The sequence below is a fragment of the Polypterus senegalus genome, chromosome 1, assembly GCF_016835505.1.
Source record: "Polypterus senegalus isolate Bchr_013 chromosome 1, ASM1683550v1, whole genome shotgun sequence".
Classification (NCBI taxonomy): Eukaryota; Metazoa; Chordata; class Cladistia; order Polypteriformes; family Polypteridae; genus Polypterus; species Polypterus senegalus.
The window spans coordinates 313,638,413-313,657,968 of NC_053154.1; the positions used below are offsets into that span (position 1 = coordinate 313,638,413).

General features: G+C 43.4%; 1 protein-coding gene across 1 annotated transcript in view; it reads left to right on the forward strand.

Moving 5' to 3' along the window:
- The window catches only part of tmem86a (transmembrane protein 86A), a 68,891-nt gene extending 54,864 nt beyond the window's left edge, over positions 1-14,027 (forward strand). The window contains exons 2-3 of the mRNA XM_039736252.1: positions 3,062-3,326; positions 11,184-14,027. Coding sequence (XP_039592186.1) covers positions 3,062-3,326; positions 11,184-11,611 — 693 coding nt within the window. The 3' untranslated portion in view covers positions 11,612-14,027. The remainder of the gene's footprint in view (positions 1-3,061; positions 3,327-11,183) is intronic.
- Positions 14,028-19,556: the final 5,529 nt, after the last annotated feature.

Below are 19,556 nucleotides of genomic sequence, written 5' to 3' on the forward strand. Positions count from 1 at the left end.
CCTCCTTAGTTTCTGACTCTCTTCCTCTCTCTGTCTCTCAGGGTCCTGGCCATCCACGACAATATAAATGAATCACGTATCTTAAAATCATTTTTTATTCCTAAGCTTTCAATTCCCACCAGGATTAAACATACAGGAACCTAAGGCAATATATAGCAAATAAGGAGAGGAGGGTAGTTGGTATATACGGAAGCCGAGAGAGGACATGCAATATCGTTATTTTTTTAAATTGTTTCTTCGAGATAACAGAATAATTTTATCGAGATCTTGTTTTCTCAAATTTATTAAATAATCGTATCTAACATTTAATGTTTAGCTTATTAGCCTCATCCTGTTTGTAATGGCAGAAGAGCAGAACTGTATTGATCAGCGCGTCACATTTTTGTTCAATCAAGGGCTGATACAATACAATACAATACAGTTTATTTTTGTATAGCCCAAAATCACACAGGAAGTGCCGCAATGGGCTTTATAGGCTGATGCAGGCTGAAATATGTTTATGCCTTAGTTTAGAAAATAATAACGTTAGTGTCTGTCATTTAAGAAGACAGCAAGGCTTCAGCTGTATAGGCGTCGCAATCTAAGCGAGCCTGATGCCAGGAGCAAAGGCTAAGTTTCATTTTCTTGACATCTCGATAAAATTATTCTGTTTTGTTTCTCAAGATCCCAATAAAATTAGTCTGTTGTCTCAAGGAGACAATTTTAAAGTTTATATTTGTAATGCCGTGTTATTCTTGTTCATTCTTTACAGTGTCTAATAATAGAATGAAAGGCACTACATAAATTTAATGTATATTATGTGTATTCTGTAATATGATACACTTTTATGTACTATATATATTACACTTTTAAAGCTTCTATCCAAGCAAGCATTGGGCACAAGGCAGGAACAATGCCTGGACATGCAAACTCCATGCAAGGGAGGACCACAGGCTTGAACCTGTCTCCTTGTTGTGAGGCGGCAGTGCTACTACTATGCCCCATATATATATATATATATATATATATATATATATATATATATATATATATATATATATATATATATATATATGTAGTACTAGGTTGTTGTACCGTGTTAGCCATTATGAATGTAGAGAAAAGTTGCAAAATGACTTTTATTGGCTAACTAAAAAGATTACAATATGCAAGCTTTGAGGCAACTTGCCTGAAGAAGGGGCCTGAGTTGCCTCGAAAGCTTGCATATTGTAATCTTTTTAGTTAGCCAATAAAAGGGGTCATTTTGCTTGGCTTTTCTCTATATATATTGTATATATTTCTCTTTTATATCTCTTCTTGTTCGTCTTGCTTCCTCCTACATTAATAATATCGCCCTCTACTGGACAGTCCCTGCAGTTTCACAGATTGAGTTCATTTTCAAATCAGCACCCATACACATTACACAGCAGTGCTCTCTAATGGCCTTTTACGGTTACTGCATTGGTAGAACTATTAACCAGTTTCTTCTGGCTTTATTACAAATCCTATCTCTTAGATATATTTCTCTTCTGGTTCGTCCTGCTTTCTCTTGCCCGCGGCCTCCCATACACCCCCACATCGCTTTTCTTGATTCCTGTCCCTCCTTCAGACTACAGCATTCTCAGCTCCTCTCTCATGACACCATTGGTGTCACGTCACCGCCCTATATCTAGCCTGACCACGTGACCTTTCATTTCAGCCATGTGTGTGCCTGGGAGTATTTTCCGTAGCCTGCTACAGGAAGGTACTCTCTCGACCATTGGCATTGGTTTCGCTTCTTGCTATTTTCATTATACTGCGATGGTTGTTTCCTAAGCCTTTGTTATAAAATGAATGACAGTATCTTCTCTGTCGACAGGTTTTTGTACAACATCATTTCTATTCCGGGATCCAGCAACTGCCTGTTCCTATCAGTGGGTTATTTCTTGACACAAATCGTCTCCAGCCAAACATCTATTCACAACTGCATCTTTCAAGAAGTATTTCTTTCTTCTTGATTGCTGAATTCCTTTCTCACCGTTTTCCGTTCCTATTCTTACACGGCCGTATGCTACGGCGGGTGTCGTCTAATATATACTGTTTATATATCTCCTCTTCTCGTAGCTAAGTCACGTCATTGTGTCCCATGGTTTTTCCTGTCAGTGCTATGCTGATGATACATAGTTATATCTGCCATGCCCTCTGAAGGGACCCCAAGGTATCACCTGGAATCTCCGTGTGTCTCACTGATGTTGCAACCTGCATAACAGAAGACCATCTCCAGCTTAACCTGGTAAAGATGGACCTCCTTATTATCCCTGCTCATCTGCCTATTCAGTACCTCGTCATTATCGCTAACACCCACCAAATCGGTACGCAGCCTTGGGGTGGTGCTTGGTGACTAGTTGTCCTTCACTGAACCTGTTGCAATGGACTCTCTTTTTTGTAGATTCCCAATTTACAACATCCACAAGGTCAGGCCGTATCTGACAGAGTATGTGGCATGACTCCTGGTCCAGGCTTCGGTCCTGTCACATCAGGACTACTGCAACTCCCGGCTGTGCCACCATCCCGCTGCAGTTTGAATCATCTGGTCTGGTGTTCCACTAGCCGAGGCAGTCGCACGTCACTCCTCTCTTCAGATCACAACACTGGCCCACTGTAGCAGCACACATTAAGTTCAAATCCTTGATGCTTGAGCGCGGTGGGTCTGAGAAGTCTGCACCCATAGTTGTGGAGACACTTGTGATGTTCTCTGTTCCTTCTTGAACACTCTGGTTTGCTGAAGAACAACATATGGTGATGCCACCTCTGCATGGTATCACATTTCAGTCCAGACTCTTTTCATATTTAGCTCCTAGCTGGTGAGACGAGCTGCCCACCTCCATTCCAACTTCTGAGTTTCAGAACGTTTGAAGAATCTTATGTTTGGTGACTTTCTAGCTGTTAGGTTTTTGTACCCAAGGAACTGTAACCTAGCATTATGTATGAAATAGTAATATAATAATGCATGATTGATGTCATCGTTGTCCCAATTCTGATGTCCTTTGTGCTCATCAGACCTAAATCAGCTGTTAACCCTGAGTGTCCCTTTGTGTCACAGGTGAAGAGTGAGGGTCCGAAGCTGGTGCCCTTCTTCAAGGCCACGTGTGTTTACTTTGTCCTGTGGCTGCCGACATCCACCCCATCGTGGTTCAGTGCCCTCATCAAGTGTCTGCCCATCTTCTGCCTGTGGATCTTCCTGCTGGCTCACGGGATCAGCTTCCTTGATGCCCATCCCAGTGCCCGCCGGATCTTGGCTGGTCTAATCTTCTCTTTACTGGGTGATGCCTTCCTGATCTGGCAAGAGCAAGGCTACTTTATTCATGGTGAGTTGGGTGTTTCTGAGGCAGGGAGAAGCTGTGAGAGGTTAGAAACAAAACTAAATGAGGGGGAAGGGTGAGGGGCACCTGGTCATTTCTGCTTTTTTAGCTGTTCACATTGGCAGAGGAGGAGATTGTCTTGGTTGATACTTTGGTTGAGTGTGCCACGATCAGCTCTATGCAATACTTTAGGCATGTAGGGCTCTAAAATGGGTACCTGCCAACCCTATGATGACCTGGCATGGGCTGGCATGTGCTTGGGAATAAAGTTTCTCTAATCTGGAGGGTCATTTTTAGATACCCTAAGTCATTAACCACTTATTCTTTTTTAAAACCCTGCCCATTTGTAACTCCAAAATCGGATCAGTTTGAATCTAAATGTTTTTTGTGCACATGGATTGACAGTTCTGAATACAGACGACCAAACCTTAGAGGCCACATGCCACCTTCGTCACCTGGCATCCTTCCTCATTTCCCTGATTGTAAACTGAATTCTGCTGACCTTGACTTGGCCTGACTAACTTTTGTTGTTTTCTGACAACCCAATATGTGCCACCATGTGTGGCAGAAGGTGCTGATGCCCTCAGTTGAGGATGTCAGCACCTTAGTGATTAAAATACCTTTATGCCTCCAATGGATGAATATGACAGGATAATATAGTAGTGAAGGGCTTCATATGGCAAAGTGTGACATTCAGTAACACTGTACATGTTCTTCTGGCAGTCAGAGAACCAGAAGACAAAGTTAGGTCAGGCGGTGTTATACTGAAAAAGAGTCACAGAGTGCCATCTGAATGAAAAGTACACTCAGCCTGAATGAGTCTCGGGTAACGGGAACTGGCAGGCAAGCAACTGAGCCACATGTGTGGGGAGTGTGGTGCCCATGAGGGGGTCGGGGGGGCATGAAAGAGAAGCTCAGCACATTATCAGATATTGTATACATTGGCTGTGTGTGTGTGTGTGTGTGTGATCTTCTTCTTCTTTCGGCTGCTCCCTTTAGGGGTCTCCACAGCAGATCATCTTCTTCCATATCTTCCTGTCCTCGTCATCTTGCTCTGTTACTCCCATCACCTGCATGTCCTCTCTCACCACATCCATAAAACTTCTCTTAGGCCTTCCTCTGTTCCTCTTCCCTGGCAGCTCCATCCTTAACATCCTTCTCCCAAAATACCCCTCACCTCCCCTCTGCACATGTCCAAACCAGCACAATCTCGCCTCTCTGACTTTGTCTCCCAACCATCTACTCTGAGCTGACCCTCTAATGTCCTCATTTCTAATCCTGTTCATCCTCGTCACACCAAATGCAAATCTTAACATCTTTAACTCTGCCACCTCTAGCTGTGTCTCCTGTGCCACCGTCTCCAGCCCATATAACATAGCTGGTCTCACTACCGTCCTGTAGACCTTCCCTTTCACGCTTGTTGATACCCGGCTGTCACAAATCACTCCTGTCACTCTTCTCCACCCACTCCACCCTGCCTGCACTCTCTTCTTCACCTCTCTTCCACACTCCCCATTACTCTGTACTGTTCATACCAAGTAATTAAACTCATCCACCTTCACCAACTCTACTCCCTCATCCTCACCATTCCACTGACCTCCCTCTCATTCACACACATGTATTCTGTCTTGGTGATCCTACTGACCTTCATTCCTTTCCTCTCCAGAGCAGATCTCCACCTCTCCAGGGTCTCCTCAACCTGCTCCCTACTCTCACTACAGATCACAATGTCATCAGCAAACATCACAGTCCACGGGGACTCCTGTCTAATCTCGTCTGTCAACCTGTCCACCACCATTGCAAATAAGAAAGGGCTCAGAGCCGATCCCTAATGTAATCCCACCCCCGTCACTCCTACTGCGGACCTCACCACGGTCGCACTTCCCTCATTACATATCCTGTACAACTCTTATGTACTTCTTTGCCACTCCCGACTTCCTCGTACAATACCACAGCTAATCTACCTTTCTAATCACCCTGTCATATGCTTTCTCAGGTCCACAAAGACGCAATGCAACTCCTTCTGGCCTTCTATAAACTTCTCCATCAACATCATTAGAGCAAACATTGCATATGTGGTGCTCTTTCTTGGCATGAAACCATCCTGCTGCTCACTAATCATCACCTCACTTCTTAACTGAGCTTCCACTACTCTGTCCCATAACTTCACGCTGTGGCTCATCAGTGTTATCGCTCTGTAGTTACTAAGGCTCTGTACATCCCCCTTATTCTTAAAATTCATCTAACTGAAGTTAATTACATCAGGTATGGTTAGGGTTGCCAGAGTAGAAAACTAGAAATACAGGACACTCTTAAAATCTCTCTCTATATTAATATATATATAAATTTATACATGCCCCCTACACACCCAGATCAATATATTATATAAAAGTAGAGACATAATTTAAAAACATAAAGCAAAGATTTTAATGGGTTATGAGTAAACAAATGTAAAATCATTTGAAGATTATTTAATACAAGCTAAAATAATTTCTGTTAAAGTGAAATCATTTGAAAATATTTATTTAATACAGACAACAGAGAAATATTATTATTATTTAATACAGGAAGTTGGAAATAAAGTGGGCCGTGGCAAGTAGTAACAACACCCTTTGTTTATCGTCACTGCATGTCACAATGCTGATAGAGAACTGCACAGCAGTGCGGCTGGAGAGCAAAACGGTACGAGCGTCGCTGTCCTCCGCCAACCAGAGCAGCTGAACAAGCTGCAAACAGGCAGCAGACTCGAGTTTCCTCGTTACATTTGGGTTATTTTCATCAAGAGAATCTGAGAAAAGAAAGTATAATCACTTGTAAAGTTACAACTAAGTACCGTAAGAAGGTAGTAAAAATATATTTTTATTACGAAATTTGAAAATGAACTAAATACGGGATATTTGGGTGTCCCTGAAGGGTCAGTATGGGACAGGGGACAAACTTATCAAATATGGGACATATCCCGTATATAAGGGATGTCTGGCATCCCTAGTTATGGTAAGTAACAACCTTCTACAGAGGAACCATAGAGAGCATCCCGAGCATCACTGTCTGGTTTGGAAATTGCACAGTCAGGGATCTCAAAGCCCTACAAAAGATAGTGAGGACAGCTGAGAAGATCATCGTTGTCTCTCTTCCCTCCATCATGGACATTTACAGCACACGCTGCATCCGCAAAGCCACCAGCATTGTGAATGACCCAATACACCCTGCACACTCACTGTCTACACTCCTGCCATTGGGAAAATGATACCAAAGCATTCGGGCCCTCACCACCAGAATGTGGAACAGTTTCTTCCCCCAAGCAGTCAGACCCCTGGACACTCATGGACCGGTCTGATATCTGATAGACGTGTTCTGCTCTGCAGTGTTGCACATGGTTGCACATTTGTATCACATGCACCTTGTTATATATTATGTGTCATGGATTCTTCGTTGTCCTGTGTTTTATGTAGCACCATGGTCCTGGAGGAATGTTGTTTCGTTTCACTATATGCTGTACTACTGTATATGGATGAAATGTCAATAAATACTCTTGAACTTGAACTTGGTCCTGAAGCTCTTCAGTTCAAGGTCATGAGGTGCTGCAGCCTCTCCCAGCAGCATCAGTTACAAGCCAGGGATCCACCCTGTATAGGATGGCAAGGCACACTCCTTCAACCCTGTCAAACATGTCTCTGGGATAGTGAGAGAAAAGTGGACACCTCCCAAAACCTCTTTATTTATTTAAAACTGGCCGTCCCCCACGGCTGTGCCCACATAGTAGTGAAACAGAACAAATTTTAAAAATCAATAACAAAAAAAAGTAATTTGTATTAAGAAGAATTTATATTGATAGCTTTCCTATCCAAGGGCCTCTTGATATACAATATTTTTGGTTTTGATATCAGGGGCGAGGACATATAGGTTTTTTCGGGAGCTAATCAGGGAGAAAGTGATGTAAAGCTGACCCTGTGAGAAGCGCAGTGAGCTAAGATCAACCCCTGCCAACGTGAGTGTCTGTCCCTGAGTCTTGTTAATTGATATTGCAAAGTGAAGCTTTACTGAGAACTGCAATCTTTTGAATTGCATGTCCGTCTCGATTAGAGGAATGCGAGCGATTAAAACCCTCTCACCAAAACCACATCAGACCGACTCGAACGGAGGCTGGCGGATGAGACAGGAGGGCCCTGCTCGCTTTCCCCTCCTCTTGGCCCACAGCCTCTCTTTCAGATTTGAGTGATTAAATTGCTGCCGCACGCAAACTATGATACATACGGCAATGAGAAAAGTTGCAAAATCAACCAGAATGTTCAAGAAAATTATAGAAAAAAACACAATCTAAATCTGCTAAGTAGCTCTCTCATGAAAAGCGGACAGACAGATAGACATTGGATTATATATATAATATATATATATACACAGTGCATCTGCGCATCACTTTTTCCACATTTTGTTGTGTTACAGCCTTATTCCAAAATGGATTAAATTCCTTTTTTTCCTCAGAATTCCACACACAACACCCCATAATGACAACGTGAAAAAGATTTACTTGAGGTTTTCTGCAAATTTATTAAAAATAAATAAACTGAGAAATCACATGTCCATAAGTATTCACAGCCTTTGCTCAATACTTTGTCGATGCACCTTTGGCAGCAATTCCAGCCTCAAGTCTTTTTGAATGTGATGCCACAAGCTTGGCACATCTATCCTTGGCCAGTGTCGCCCATTCCTCTTTGCAGCACCTCTCAAGCTCCATCAGGTTGGATGAGAAGCGTCGGTGCACAGCCATTGTAAGATCTCTCCAGAGATGTTCAATCGGATTCAAGTCTGGGCTCTGGCTGGGCCACTCAAGGACATTCACAGAGTTGTCCTGAAGCCACTCCTTTGATGTCTTGGCTGTGTGCTTAGGGTCGTTGTCCTGCTGAAAGATGAACCGTCGCCCCAGTGTGAGGTCAAGAGCGCTCTGGAGCAGGTTTTCATCCAGGATGTCTCTGTACATTGCTGCAGTCATCTTTCCCTTTATCCTGACTAGTCTCCCAGTTCCATCCCCACAGCATGATGCTGGCACCACCATGCTTCACTGTAAGGATGGTATTGGCCTGGTGATGAGCGATGCCTGGTTTCCTCCAAATGTGACGCCTGGCATTCACACCAAAGAGTTCAATCTTTGTCTCATCAGACCAGAGAATTTTGTTTCTCATGGTCTGAGAGTCCTTCAGGTGCCTTTTGGCAAACTCCAGGAGGGCTGCCATGTGCCTTTTACTTAGGAGTGGCTTCCGTCTGGCCACTCTACCATACAGGCCTGATTGGTGCATTGCTGCAGAGACGGTTGTCCTTCTGGAAGGTTCTCCTCTCTCCACAGAGGACCTCTGGAGCTCTGACAGAGTGACCATCGGGTTCTTGGTCACCTCCCTGACTAAGGCCCTTCTCCCCCGATCGCTCAGTTTAGATGGCCGACCAGCTCTAGAAAGAGTCCTGGTGGTTTCGAACTTCTTCCACTTACGGATGATGGAGGCCACTGTGCTCATTGGGACCTTCAAAGCCGGAGAAATTTTTTCTGTAACCTTCCCCAGATTTGTGCCTCGAGACAATCCTGTCTCGGAGATCTACAGACAATTCCTTTGACTTCATGCTTGGTTTGTGCTCTGACATGAACTGTCAACTGTGGGACCTTCTATAGACAGGTGTGTGCCTTTCCAAATCAGGTCCAATCAACTGAATTCACCACAGGTGGACTCCAGTGAAGCTGCAGAAACATCTCAAGGATGATCAGGGGAAACAGGATGCACCTGAGCTCAATTTGGAGCTTCATGGCAAAGGCTGTGAATACTTATGTACATGTGCTTTCTCAGTTTTTTTATTTTTAATAAATTTGCAAAAATCTCAAGTAAACTTTTTCCACGTTGTCATTATGGGGTGTTGTGTGTAGAATTCTGAGGAAAAAAAATGAATTTAATCCATTTTGGTATAAGGCTGTAACATAACAAAATGTGGAAAAAGTGATGCGCTGTGAATACTTTCCGGATGCACTGTATATACTGTATATACTCACAGTCCCCCGCGGTTCCAAAAATGTGGTAGTGAAACGGGACAAAGTTTAATAATCAATACACTCTAAAACACAGAGGTAGACCGACTGCCCCCTCCTGACATCACGCTTCCCCCTCCCCTTGGCCCACAACCTCAGTCTTGGATTAGTGCAAATATATCTTTCCTGCAAGTGAACTATGAGTCTTAGTGCGATGAGAGTAGTCGCAAAATCAACCACAATGTTCAAGCAAATTCTAGAAAAAAACCCGATCTAAATCTGTTAAGTAGTTCTCTCATTTGCTAGCTAAGTGAAAGTAAGGAACGCCCGAGGCTGTCATGTGAGTAAGGAGGACCCCCCCCTGTCCCCCTTCCCTCGGCCCACTGCATGTCTCGGAATCATGCAAATGAATCGGTACTCCAAGTGAACTATGATATTTAGCACGATGACAGAAGTCGCAAAATCAACCGGACTGTTCAAGCAAATTCAAGAAAAAAACCCGACCTAAATCCATTAAGTAGTTCTCTCATGAAAAGTGGACAGAAAGATAGACAGACAGACGTTTTTTATATATAGAGAAAGATTTAGATATACCCATCTCTTCCTTTTTCTGTTCTCTTTTCCACCCTCATTAATCAAGTCAGTTCAATCTCCACCACTAACTGACTGTGTGACCCCGAGTGAGCCACTTCGCCTGCCTCTGTTGTGTACTGTGCCCACAGAAAAGTGGAAAGGTATTCACTATGCAAAGGCACTATATAAATTCTCTGATTTTTCCAGTTCATTCTCCGCCACTTATTCTCCACTGACCGTGTCACTTCACCTGCTAGTTCTTCTGTAAGAACAATTGCGCCATATGTGTATGGTGCCTTGGGACGTTGCTTATTCTGCATAAGGCTCTATATGAAAGTGCAGGGTTGGCAGTTCAGCCTCCACCAGTACCTTACTGCATGATCTTGAGTGATCCCCTTCATCCGCCTTGGCCTTGTGCTGTACCCATAAACCAGTGGAATGGTATTCAGTAGGTAAAGGCGCTATATACAACCTTAGGATTGTCTATTCATTCCCAAGTTCCATTTATTTACTGTGTGGTGCTGACTGAGTATCTTCCCCTGCCAGTTCTTCAGTAAGAACAAATGCGCCATGTCTGTAGTGTACCCTGGGCTGTTGCTTATTCTGCTGAGGTGCTACGTGAAGTGTCAGGTGGTCCGTTCATTCTCCACTGCTGACTTACTGTGGGGTTTTGAGTAAGACCCTTCATCTGCCTTTGCCATGTACTGTATATAAAAAGCAGTGGAGTGATATCATCCGCCTTGACCTTGTGCTGTACCCATAAACCAGTGGAATGGTATTCAGTAGGTAAAGGCGCTATATAAGACCTTAGGGTTATCTGATCATTCTCAAGTTCCAGTTATTTGCTATGTGAACTTGAGTGGGTCTCTTTTCCTGCCACTTCTTCAACTTTAGAAATCTAAAAACAGTTTCACCGTATTTGTAGTGTGCCCTGGCATCGTATCCATTCTGCTGGGGTGCTATATAAAAGAACAGGGCTGTCAGTTCAACCTCCACCACTAACGTAATGCATGGTCTTCAGTGAGCCCCTTCATCTGCCTTTGCCATGTACTGCACCCATACATCATTAAAATGGTATGGTAAGTGTCACCTCAACAAATCATACAATTGCATTAATTTCTTTTACAATTGGCACAGGGGTCATGTTGAGTCAGGGTCTTGGTTTGAACTGGCATCCTTAAAGAGTGTGGTCCATTCTCTTAGACGCTAAGCCACTGGTATTATGTTAATGGGAAAATCTCCTTCTAGGAAGCATTTGACCCATTTTTGTTTCCTTGTTGCAGGTCTGCTGATGTTTGCCATCACTCACATCCTGTACTCCTCAGCCTTTGGGATGAAGCCACTGAACCTGCCAGTGGGGCTGGTCATCGCCATGGTGTCTGGTGTCTCTTACGCCTTGCTCTACTCTTACCTGGCTGGACCAATCACCTACCTGGTTGCCGTCTACATTGGCATCATTGGTTTCATGGGCTGGCGGGCCATTGCAGGGGTCCAGCTGGCCAATGACCTGTGGACTTGGACCAAACTTTCAGCCTGTTTGGGCGCCATGTTGTTTATGGTGTCAGATCTCACAATTGCCGTCAACAAGTTCTGTTTTCCGGTGCCCCATTCCCGGGCCATTATTATGGCCACCTATTATGCGGCCCAGATGCTGATTGCATTGTCTGCTGTGGAGTGCCAAGACGAGGACCACAAAAAGAAGATTGCTTGACGGCCTGGTGGGTTTCCAGTGGAGACCTGAGGGGCTGCCGTGTTGAACTTGTGGACCCTGCAACTGCCGCAACTCCTACTTCAGTCACTGTTCATTCCGAAATTGTTCAGCTCCTCCTTTAACAATGGGGAGGGCAACGTCATTTAAGGCAACTGTATGTGGAATGTTGGCAATCCATTAACCATTTCAAGGTGCTTCAGAGGCTTTGGTGCCCACCTGCCGCCACCCCCAGACCTTTCTTTTCTTTCTGTAATGTCAGCCATCTTGCTGAGGTAACTTGCTTAGCTCTGAAGATTTAACCACAAATCATGTATGGAAATGTCAGGTTCTTCACTTGGTTTGGCAGTGGGTTCGCTTTAACCTCCTGATTTCCACCATTTCCGTCTACTGATCCCGATGGGTCATGTTGTCTTTTACCTCGACTGATTCCCCACCCCGAACCCCATTGCTGGTATTTATTATCGTACTGAAGCTTAATTTCCATATTCCATAATTGCTTTTTTCCAGGGAAAATGCCGTGTGCGTTCAGTGTACTTAACTACGCTTCTGTTGGGGCGGCTTGTCAGTTCTGTGCTGTGATGCGCTAATTTGGCTTTTCATGCGTACTGTAGTATGGACGAAGTGCAAAACGTACAACCTGTGAAGTGCTGGCATTGAAAGGGAGGCAGGGGAGCCCCTCTAGAAGATTGGCGACAGAGCTCTGGGGGGGAGGATATCATGCAAATGTAAGACTTGTGGGATGGCTCACCCACTTTCCCCAACATAACCTTTGGGCTTGAAAGGCAACTAGACGTTAATTAATATAGCACCTTTCAGAGTCCACCCCATTAAAAAAAAAAAAGTAAACAAGAATAAAAAACAGTAACAATACATAGATATGAAGTGATTTACAGTGTACACTGCATGGCCACTGTGCAGTTTTAAACAAGCAATGTGGGAAATAGAGCTTAAGGTACAAGTGTTGATCACCTTCTGGGAAGTGTGGGCCCATTTCGCTAATGCTAGCAGACCCTAAAAAATTCATTTAGACACACCTTATGTGGGAAAAGTGTGTATACAGACAAGACGATCGGCAAATTTGAGAATCAATGTAGGGTCTCCCATACTGTTAGGTGTTAATCACTGTGGACAAGTTTATCTGGAAATCTGGGCATTCGCAGATTATAGGGTAGCAGGTGAAGAATCGAGATCCAGAGATTTTCTTTTGTAGTGGTTGACCACTTCTTTATGCACAGTCATACTGGAAAGTGTTTCAACCCTTCAAGGTGCTCATTATTTAGAGAAATTGTAGGAAATTGAAGTCTTAATGAATATATGATAGAACTTTGCTTCCTCTGGTCAGGCAGGAAATTTGTAGACTGTAGAAGAAGTATTTGAAATTTGAAGAAGTATGATAACTGTCCATACTTCTTTTTGTCTCTGCCTCCATTAACTTAGTTTGCTGCATGGCGACCTGAACGCTGAGTTTGTTATACAAGGGTTCTTAGATCTGCCTGGTTGGTTATCATGCACAGGGAAATCCTGCCGACTACGCCACTGTAAAAAGACAGGAGGGACAATACATGAAAAGAGTTGGGGTGCCCAAAACAGTAACCTCATTGAATAAAGAAGGTTTTTTTGCAAGGATGATAGAACTAATAAAAAATATAAGGACCAAGAGTCCAATAACATGAAGGCGTCTTTAGCGATAAGGTCTGTCCTCGTTGTTAGCAGGGTCCAAACTGAATGCTGACTTCATGGTTGGTGCTCTTTGTAAATAAGGGCCCAGACTGGAAGCGTTTGAGGGTGGGGTGGAAGTGATGTCATGGTTTGTCCATGTTTTCTTCCTTCATTCTTAGGTGAAACTGGTGGTTATTGACTGTGTTTCAGTCTTACCATTTCCCGTGTTTCCTACCTGACCAGAGTCAATGAAGTGCTCTCGTGGGATGTGTGTGTGACAGTATACAGAATGAAGGCTTCTCACATTTTAGTAGGCTGTAATATTTAACAGATCACCAGGTATTCACGCGTGCAAAAGTAAATGACCCTCGTTTAGTCAACAGCTTGTGGTACCTCCTTTAGCAGCAATACCTCGACACAGTCACAATTGTTGTCTAGTTGAACCATTCACCTGGAATTTACAAACTGATGTCCTAATGTTTGTTTTCGAATCATTTTCGTTCGAATTTCTTAGTGTCTCTCAGAGTTCATGATACCATCAATGACATCCTGATGTCCCTACAAGGACACAGACACAACCATGCTTCATAATGCTGGTCGGTAGTAGGCTGTGTTAGTCCTCCGGATTGTGAACCTTGCAAGGCAGCAGCACTACCATTGTGCCACTATGCTGCCCTCGGCCCACATTCATACTCTATACATCTAAAATTTTTATTTTTATACTATATTGAGGATTTGTTCTGTTCTGTGTATTGTACTGTATTATATATTGACCCTCTTCTTTTTGACACCCACTGCACGCCCAGCCTACCTGGAAAGGGGTCTCTCTTTGAATTGCCTTTCCCAAGGTTTTTTCCATTTTTTCTTATCTTCTTAGAGAGTCAAGGGAGGGAGGCTGTCAAGAGGCAGGGCCTGTCAAAGCCCATTGCGTCACTTCTTGTGTGATTTTGGGCTATACAAAAAAATAAATTGTATTGTATTGTACTCCTTGTTTATAGGAACTTCCCCAAGGTAAATCCAAAAGCCCCCATTTTTGCAGAAGGAGCATTTCGATATGAATTGTGCATATTAGAGTGCCTTCTGATTTCCGAGACAATACCCCCACTTCCTCAACTATTCATCATACACAACAAAAAATTTCGGCAGTTCCTTTTTTCCACCTCAGGCACTGGGTCAAGTAAATATTACTGGAGGACCTCTGTAATTTTAGTCTCATTTTTAGACAGTTTTACTGACATGTCAATTTGTACAGAAGTAGCTTACCCTCTGGTTATTTTATTACAGACTTTGTCTAGAAGGTATAAGGCTCCGTAATCCTTACTGAGGTGTGAATGTGCAATCCGTATAAAGCTTCTGACATGAGCGGGAGTAAAGATTACAGAGGACCTCCAGTAACAATGACTTTACCACACCTCATAGAGTAAGGCTAATCCCGTCTGAACTGGGCTTGTGTCTCTCGATAGGTTTCCCTCCAGGTTTTCTTCCATTTTCTGCATGCAGTGGTGTAACCAGGAATTTCTTTCGGGGGGTTGAAAAGGTACAAGAATCATAATTTAATCTGTGATCAATCTGTCTTGAAGTATATTTGGGGGGGTCGGGGGGTTCAAACCTGAATAACTCCTCACCCCGGCTACACCTATGCATGACCTGTCGTTTCTGAACACGCACACTGAAGGCGACACTTCAAAACTGTCTCATCCTCACAATACACAAGACCTCGTAGTTTATCACACTCGTGTCTCAAATTTTACGTTCCTTTTAGTTGACTCGCTCCTCAGGAGTGACTCCACTGCGGAAGCGCAGCCAAACTTCACGTCTCCAGTTTTCCATTTGCCACGTAGGAGACATCGACATCACATTCACCTCTCACGGTGTTGCATTAATGCATTTTTAGGCAGGTCAATTAAAAAATCTCCTCTTAGGCCTGACATCTTTCTTTAATAATCCAAATCTTTGGGAACAAATCCATTCATCAGTTGTCGCTGAGCAGGTTTCCCTTCAATGTTTTATTGCCAGAATGCCTGCTTTCTCACAACCAATGAAATGTTTTAGGGTGTACTCCCACTAGGCCCATTTGTTCTGTTCCGTGCCTAAGTGTGATTGTCCCACCTCCCTACTCCTCTGCTGGCTTGCGCTTACCATTCTGGACCCGGTCTCGCTTTCATCATGACCATGCGACTTCATGGACACCCAAAACAAGATCCAAACACGGAGTGGAAGCATTCTTGTCAAAACGATTTTCCTTATTTTATGGTTGTCTTGGAGTCGTGTAGGGCAGGATGACGCTCGACCCTCTTAGAGATTTACTGAGCGTGCAGACCAGCGTTTTGCTGTTAATCGTGCTGCACATACGAGAAGATTTTTACGGTGACAAATGATGTTGAGGGAGAAATTTGCAGCTTTTTTTGCCAACTGTAAGGTGAGAAGAAAAACCTGTTTTTAACTCATGGTATCAAATGAAATGAAAATTGCACTACCTGACTTGTCGCATCGTTGACGTCATGTCTGTTTTCTGTGCTCAGGCCTGTTTAGCGATCACACAGTTTCCAAACAGGCTCAGGCACATGTCTTCCAAGTGGGCCAGGGCATGGTATGATACGGTTGGCCCAGCACGGAGTGATTCCACTAGTCAAACGAACAAGACTTTGCGAGGTTACACGTGGACAATATGTATATACTAGCTGTGTAAGCCTGTCCTGTAAAACTTCCGGGGTCCTAGAAACTATCGAAATTGTTAGACAAAAAATTGAAATGTAGAGATGTCAGGTAATTGAAAGGAACTACTCTGGGCATATCTCTCATAGGAGGATTCGTTTTGCTGATGTGTTTGCCTCGCTTGTGCATTAGTGACGGGAGGAAAAGTAAAAGGGATACTGTTTCGCCGACTTTGTCTTTCTTTGGAGGTTTCGTTTTGCTGATGCACTCGCCTCGCTTGTGTTATTAGCGGCTAAGCGAGTTTTCTGTATCCTTGGAGGTGCAGCCCTTAATCCGACTCCACCTCTCACTTCCAGGCTGGGCAGACAGACACACACACTTTCACGAGTAGACATTTATACATAAGATAATGTGTATATACAGTATATATATATATATATATTGTGACAGATAGGGGGCACTATCGCTCCCTTGAACCCCTTTCCAACACTCCAGACACCAGGAAAAAGTCCAAATATTGACTTTATTCTCACAGTACACCCTCTCGTCCACAATACTCATTCAATACTATAATACTAATCACAATAAACTCTCCACCACTCCCAGACGCATTGCCCTCCTACCACCCTGATCAGCTCGCTGTCTGGGAGCTCCCACAGTCCTTTTATACCCCCTGACCCGGAAGTGTTCCCAATCCCCAGTCCACGTGATTCTTTATCACTTCCGGGTCAGGTACAAGTCCTTTTCTTCACCCCGGAAGTTCGTCACTTCTGCTGTCGCTCTGCCTATGACGCACTTCCGGGTTATAGGGCGCAAATGATTCTCTATGCCTCCCTGCAGTGTCCTCTGTTGGTCCCTGGGGTATCCAGCAGGTTTGTAAGGGAAAACTCCATAGTCCATGATTCCCTGCTGGCATCCGGGGCACCTCCATGCTGCAGGGAAAGCTCCATCTGGCGGCCTGGGGGTATTGGCTGTGATGACAAGTCGGCCAAAGACCACAATATTTATACAGTATATGTAAGCATTTTTTTCATTTAATGTGGGAGCCCCCTTTTGTGGAACCTGGTTCATCTGCACCATTTGCAGTTTTGCACCATATGGTCCATAGTAAATCCAACAATGGAAACTTTCTATGGTGCCCCCTTCCCTTGATGTCCTATGCATGTGCTTATTTTACTTAATGGTCAATCCAACCCTGCCAGGCCAACTGGAGGAGATTTAATCCCCCCAGCAAGCTCTGGGTCTTCCTCGTGGTCTCCTCCCAGCTGGTCATGCCCCTAAAATCTCCTCTGGGAGGCATTCGTATCAGATGCCCAAACCAGCTCAATTGGCTCCTCTCGATTCCAACCCTCTTCCCTTGATGTCGACGCTCTAAAGGACAGCTCAGCCACCCTCATGGAAAGCTCATTTCGCCTGCATGTACCCACCATGTCATTCTTTCGATGATTATGCAAATCTCATGACCATAAAGGAGGGTAGGGATGCAGATCGGCCTCGTGAATGGAGAACTTTGCCAACTGCTTGCTTAATACATCTTTAAATTGATTGTGTGCACATATTTGCTTTACCCCCTGTAGCGATTATTCCCTGGCTTGCCCCACTTTCATCCTACCTAGGGGCTCTTAATCCATGCAACACCAGTCTAGAATCGCTCTGAGTTCACAAAATGAATCAATGAATGGGAAGGCGATTGTCTTAGCATCAAACCACCAGTATATAAAAGGTAACTGGCGCATCATTGGGACCAAAGGGCATATTGCAATGGTATTACTTTATATACATGGGATCTGCTTGCATGTTAGGTTGTGTTACTAAAGTGGAGGTCTCGTTGTCAAAACGTTATCTGTCTTTATATTTAAAACGTGTTTGTTTGTGCATCAGTTAATTTAGCACAACTTTATGCCTTCACTTTGCCTCGTTTCTGTTGTGCAAGATAAGGGATCTAAACTAATTTATTATTCTTTTATTAATTCTAAGCCCTCTCATTGTTATTTCCAGGGTCTTCTGTAAATTAAATTTATTTTTTCTAGTTATCATTTCTTATGCTGGACATTTATTTTTACTTTTTGTACAGGGCTTTGCCCCCTATAAGACCCTCCCCATACATTGCTTCAGACATAACACCTCTTAATACGTCTGTTTTTTCCCATGATATAGAAAAAGGATGGAAATGTCTTAATACTAGGTGAAAACATCACGTCATAACAGGCTTTCTTCCATTAAAATGCCCCCTTAGATATAAAAAAAACACCCAGAAACACCTGTAAAAGAGGGCAAGACAAATAATGTGGCGACACAGCAACTTCGAATATTATAAAGGCCCCATAAAAAGAATGTGTAGCTTTTCAGCAAAAGAAACGTCACTAAGGACACAAGGCTGAGATCAGGCTGACTAAAATGGTGACACTTCTAGTTAAGTACGGGCCAGGCAGGAAGAGGTGTGTCCAGGGGGAGGTGGACACCGGAAGTGACATCAGAGGTTGTTGGGTTGTAAGTCGTCTGGTCTGTAGAGGGAGGAAGAGAAGAGGGGTTAGAATACAGCGCCCGCATGTGGATCGGCAAGGAATTACCACCACCAGGGGCTTTAAGCCAGGGGTCCTGGAGGGCCGCAGTGGCTGCAGGTTTTTGTTTTAGCCAATAATTTAATTTGATGGCCTGTTAGTGTTTTAAATCTGCTATTTCCGGTAATTCTCACATCCTGGATTCTTTTCCCCTTTCAAAAGATATCATCCAACTGATTTGAAAGCTAAAATGGATGAGTAGTTCTCAGTCCTTCACTTTTTTCTCTTCACTTTCCTTCCAAGTATTTCATTAAACATAATAGTGCATGATAAATACGCATAGAGGTGTAAATGGTAATGGTAAAGCTAATTGGAGAAATGCTGGTCTCTTTTGTCATTTGCATGTTATTGCTAATTAGGAGCAATTAAAAACCAAGAAGACAGCTGTTTAAGACTCAAATAAGCAATAAGAGTTCAAAATCTTAAAGAGGCAAGACAACGAAAGTAAAGCAGAAGTGTTACTTGAGCAATAAGGGCTTCTTATTAAGCAACTGAGTTGGAACAAAAACCTGCAGCCCCTGCGCCACTCCAGGACCGAGACTGAGGTCCCCTGCTTTAAGCTGTCCCCAAGGCACACATGTGTGACAGTATATACACATTATATAGATGTATATGTACCCATATACTATATGGCCAAAAGTTTGTGGACACCTGACCATCACACCTATGTGATGATGTTGGACAATCCATTCCAAAACCATGAATATTAATTTGGAGTATCCAATTCCCACCACCTACATACCCCCCTTCGCCTGTGAGTGGCACCGTATTACCACCACCAGAGTCTTGAAGCTGTCCCCAAGATGCAAATGTGTGACACATCTTACAGTAGGTACAAATATGTGGTTTTACATATTTCTTTTTCAAGGAATTATACTTTTAGCCTGAAAAAAGAAGGAAATGTCTCTCTATAGAGCACATTTTGTTCCATGAATGTAAAATTTAAAAGAAGTCAGTATATGAAAGGATCGATTATTGATGATAAAAATAAAGACGTGAATTGAATTTGCAATACTTTATACTAATATAAACAGAGTTATAACAAAGTAATATTGAACAAAATGGAACAC